Below are 5,407 nucleotides of genomic sequence, written 5' to 3'. Positions count from 1 at the left end.
ATATATATATATATATATATATATATATATATATATATATATATATATATATATATATATGTTTCTAAATTATGATTGTTGAAGATTAAAAAGTCTCACATTAAATAAAAATAATATAAATGACTGATATATAAGTGTGATAAATTATATTTTAATATAAGTTAATTAATTTTATATAATATGAATTTTAATCTTCATATTTATATATCTAATATATTTCTACATGGTATTGAGAGAGGGTGTTGGAGACTAAAGAATCTCATATCAAATAAAAATAATATAAATGAGAGAGAGTGTTAGAGACTAAAGAATCTCACATGAAAAAAAAAATAATATAAGTGAATGGTATATAAATATAGTAAATTGGATATTAACACAAATTAATTGGTTTTGTATAATATGAGTTTCGATCTTCACACTTATAAATCTAGTATATTTCTATAATGATATGCACTACATAATATCACAAACAATGGGGTTGTCAATCTTGAAGAGAGTTTTTTCACTTGTTTTCCTGCTCTTGTTTGTTGTTATGTCTCATTCTTCAACTGATGTTACTTCTAATTCTGCTCAAGAAGCACTAGCTCTTCTCATATGGAAAGCCAGCCTTGAAAACCATAGCCATTTTCTCTTCTGTCATCATGGACTCTTTCTTTTGTCAATGCCACAAATACTTCTATCCACTTCAAAACAAAAACAAGGTCCAGGTACCTGGTTTGGAATCTCTTGCAATAGTGCCGGAAGTATCTCTTGTAATCAAATGTTCAAGTAAGTTCAAACTATCCATAATGTCTAACTTAAGCTCAAGATCGTTTAAGTTGATGCACTATATCACTGAAATATTTTTAATAAAGTAAATAGTATTATTAACGAGATAAACAATATTATCGTATGAATAAATAAACCAAATTTAACTCGAATTACCAAGCAAGAGTTCTAACTTAAGTTTGACTAATCCAAATTGGACTCATTAAAAACCAAGTTCTTTTGAATATTCTCTCAATGGTAACATATATTAAAATATTAAAATATTTTATCTCAATATTATCTTTTGAATACTAATTAAAAATAAACACATATATTAAATGCCCATGTTGCCGCTTCAACAGAACACTTCAATATCCCATAATGATAGTATTAAGTTATTCAAATAATTATTCATTGTAAAAAGCAAAATCATAAAATAAATACCTAATTTGTTGGTGACAGATTTGCGTTAACGAGAAGGATACTAAACCAATTGAAAATTTAGTGCAAGAACGCCAAGAAACACAAGAAGATAAACAAACAATCAATGTTTAACATGGTTTGATTAAAAAGAAAAACCCTATATCTATGATGGTGATATTATTAGAGTTATACAAATATAATATTACAATATTTAAGTATTGATTAAATGCTAGAAATGTCTCCTTTTTTACCCAACCATTATCTTGAATTTGTACTAGCAAATGTCATATTTATATGTGTAACCGTTTAAGTAAGATAAAGACTTACATATGACTTGATAAGTACTATTATGATATTAATATAATAAGAGAGTAATTATACTTTGATTACAATTACAAAAGTTTTGTGAAATATTTATAAAACAATGAGAAACTAATATTTAATGTTGAGGAATTTTGTAGAAGTAGTGCTAATAAACATCCTCTAAATGTTAAAATATTTTTTCTCAATGATATCTTTTGAAGACTTCTTTGTAATAAAAAGACGTGCATGATATCAAATACCAATGTTACTCCTTAGAGACCACATTTCTCAATATCCCATAATAACAGTATTAAATAATTCAAATAAGGGATAATAACACTTGAAAGTGTCAAACAATTAATCATATTTTTTTTAATTCAAGGAATTGAATTTTTTTTGGTTAAATTTCCGTATTAAATGGTCACCTTTTTCCACACAGCAATATCTTCCTGACTTTTGTTGACACCTTTTTTCCACAGGATAATTTCTTTGACATTGTCAAATTCACATTTGTGTTCAACGTTTGCTGCTGGAGTCGGCAATGACTTGACAATCACTCAGAGTACTTTTTCGATTTTGTTTATGCCAGACATTTTATTAGATGCTAACTAAGCATCCTCTAAGTGCCAAAAATTTCAACATTTTGAAGACTTCTTAGTGATGAAAATTCATGCATGATATTCAATACAAAGTGTTGTGATTGATTTTGACATTCGTGATTATTTTTATAATGTATTAAGTAAATTCATGAAGCAAATTTTCTTTATAACTTTTTCCACATGGTTATATCTTTCATCTCATCCTATAAATTCTAAGTGTGCGTTGGTAACTAAGAGCAACCATTAGAGATGGCTTCATGTAAGCTCCCAGACAACTTGGAGGTCATTCTGAGCTATGCTGACTCTACAGATGTTCTCGATCGCCTTCGGGATGGAGTTTTCCTGAAAGAAAAGAGAGAGGTAAGTCCCCAATATCGTTTTCATGGCTACTTTCAGTACTAGCAATCAACTTCAGTAATAAATCATTATTGCAGAAGTTCTGGATTGACAAGATTACCAGCGCCAGCGCATTCATGTTGTATGCAAGGGATCTCTCAATCGCTTGGGCAGATGATCAAAGTTACTGGAAGTGGGCTTCCATGAAAGACACTGAGTATGTTATAAATAAACCTATCTTAGTTACTTCTACTTGAAAGGAAGGTTACTAATTGTACGTATGTTGTCTTTTGGCAGTGGTGTTCAAGTTGAGGTGGCTGAGGCGGTGGGAATATATTGGCTTGAGGTAAAAAAGAAATTCCTTACAGAAATGCTCACCCCAAGGACTTCATATGAAGTTTCATTTATCTTAATGAAGAAGGAGGATAATACTGGACTTTCTCAACCAGTGACGCTGAAAATCCTCCTGCCTAACCATGAGCCAATTGAACGCACACAATATTTGAATGATATGCCGACAAACGAATGGAAAGAGATCCTAGTTGGTGACTTTATTACCCCTTGTGATCATCTGTATGGGGACATGGAAATCTCTATGGCACAGACTGATTGTGATAATGGCAAGAAAGGACTCGTCGTCAACAAAATCATCATTCGGCCAATAACAAAGGAATGGAGGGAGCTTAGTGGGGAATACAAATGGCATGGTCTCTTGGATCCTCTCAACGTTGACCTTAGCAAGTTTATAACTGGTTATGGTGAAAGACTTGATGCTATCTATGACTGCATAATTAAAGATACTAATTCACCCAGGTATGAACTTCCCATGTATGAAGAAAAAGATTTTTTTTCTAAAGTTGGCCCAGACAGAGGCAAAGCAATGAAATGCCAAATATACCAAGTGAAAAAGTACATCTATGCATGGGTCAATGTTTCATTCCCGGTGGAATTGTTCGTTCCGGACAGATCAGCTTGGATTGGTTATGTGGCTGTGGCAACAGATGAAGGAGCGAGATTGTTGGGAAGGAGAGACATTTTGGTTTGCTGGAGAGGAACTTACAATAGAGCGGAGTGGGAAAGGAATGCTAGTTTCTCACAAACCCATGCTCAAGTCATATATCCAACAGTCCCTGATGCTGAGGTGCACAAAGGATTTTACTCCATCTACACAGAGCCAAACTCAGAATGCAATAACAAAAGCGCTAGAGATCAGGTGAACTTTTTCTAATAATATATCTATGATTACAATTACATTAGTCCCTAAGGTTGATTAGATTCGAGCTGAACTTCAAGGATGAATGGTATCACTTGAGGGAACAGTGTTACAAATAAATGATCTCAAGTTGATTGAGTTGAATCTTCAATTGGAAATCAGTTCATTCAAGGCAAGAGTAGATTCGAGCCAAATCAATTAGCCCGGTTCAGATCCACCCTTATTAGTCCTGGTATATTCCTTTACTGTAGGGTTCATAAGTTGTAATTTTTAATGTTTCATTTATGCAGGTTCTAGAAGAAGTTAGAAATTTGGTAAATTTATACCAAGGCGAGAAAGTCAATATAACAATGACAGGATACAGTTTAGGCGCAGGTCTTGCTACATTGAACGCAGCTGATATAGTTTCCAATGGATATAATAAGCCTAACCCTAATCTAGAGAATAAGGAATTCTTGGTCACAACCTTTGTGTTTGGGAGCCCTAAGGTTGGAGACATAGCCTTCCAAACTGAATTCAATAAGCATATGAGTGAAAGGAAGCTACGTCTCCTACGCATTGCAAATGTCGATGACGTTATCACTAAAATTCCATTCACAGGTTATGTTGAAGTTGGATATGAGATAATGTTTACCCCAACCAGTGCAAGCTCAGATGAGTATGGCAAGATAAGAAGTGATCATAATTTGAAGAATTATATTAGAGAACTCTGTGCACTACCATATGCCTTGTCCAAGGCATCATAAAATTCCTGGGAAAAAGATAATACAGAGTCGATCTCTTTTATGGAAATAAATTCCTTCCTCTGTGGATGAGTATGGAAATAAAGCCATTTGTGCATCGTGCGCCTTGTATTGCTCAATCAAATTTTAATTTTATAAAAAGAACACTATAGGTGATTTTAATTTCCATCAGGCAAGTTTTTATTTATATATATATATATATATATATATATATATATTTATATATATATATATATTGATAAGAAATAAGGATGGATTTAAACTGATTAGGTTTGAACGAGTGAAGCTCGAGTTAGAGCTCTAATTTGACAATTCAATTTGAGTTCAGCTTATTTATCTATCTTCACCCTTCTAACTATGTTGTTTATTTCATTAAGAACATTTTTTATTGTGTTAATAATCTTTTGATAAAATAATACCCATGGTCAATCGAGTTAAATATTGTAAATTCAACTCATACTCAAGTCAACTGTGGATGTAATTGTGATTGAATTTATCCCTGATCTTTTAACCTCAAATATGTTTATTATACTAAAAAGACAAAAATTAAACTGCTAGAGATGACAGTGAAATATGTCAGATTAAGTCAACTTTGTCACGGGTCACTATGTCTAAGCGTTAGATTGGGTCTAAGCTTACCAATTGATGGGCCTAGTCAATCAGGTTGACTCGTTAGGATTAAAGGGCTTGTATCACGGTCCAAGACTCTTTGGGTCATGCCTTTGCAAACCTTTAGTGGGCAAACCTATGTGCTTTTGTTAGTCATCCATCAAATAATAATTTTTAATTATAAATAAATTTTTAATGGTTTTTTTATTGGGCCAGCCCACAAGTCTTACCCCAAGGCCCTGTCATGGCCCACATGGTTAGCAAATCTAACACGACTAGCAATTTTGCCAGTCCGCCCATTAAATTTTATTTGGTGGAAAAAAAAATCAATGAATAAAATTTTAAAATTTATATGGAAATTTTTATTTACTCCCAATAAACTCAGTCCAGAATTCTTGACAAAAGAAAAACCTCTAGCCCCACAGATGTAACTT

At 32.4% G+C, this 5,407-nt stretch overlaps 1 protein-coding gene across 1 annotated transcript; it reads left to right on the top strand.

Moving 5' to 3' along the window:
* The first annotated feature begins 2,143 nt into the window (after nucleotides 1–2,143).
* Nucleotides 2,144–4,532, top strand: LOC123218574 (phospholipase A1-II 1-like). Its single transcript, XM_044640066.1, has 4 exons — nucleotides 2,144–2,432; nucleotides 2,507–2,625; nucleotides 2,706–3,621; nucleotides 3,912–4,532. The coding sequence occupies exons 1-4, from the start codon at nucleotides 2,322–2,324 to the stop codon at nucleotides 4,365–4,367; spliced, it is 1,602 nt and encodes a 533-aa protein (XP_044496001.1). The 5' UTR covers nucleotides 2,144–2,321; the 3' UTR covers nucleotides 4,368–4,532.
* Nucleotides 4,533–5,407: the final 875 nt, after the last annotated feature.

This window comes from Mangifera indica, chromosome 6 (assembly GCF_011075055.1).
Source record: "Mangifera indica cultivar Alphonso chromosome 6, CATAS_Mindica_2.1, whole genome shotgun sequence".
NCBI classification, from domain to species: Eukaryota; Viridiplantae; Streptophyta; class Magnoliopsida; order Sapindales; family Anacardiaceae; genus Mangifera; species Mangifera indica.
The sequence above is the reverse complement of the archived record's forward strand: the minus strand, read 5'-3'. Positions and strand labels throughout refer to the sequence as shown.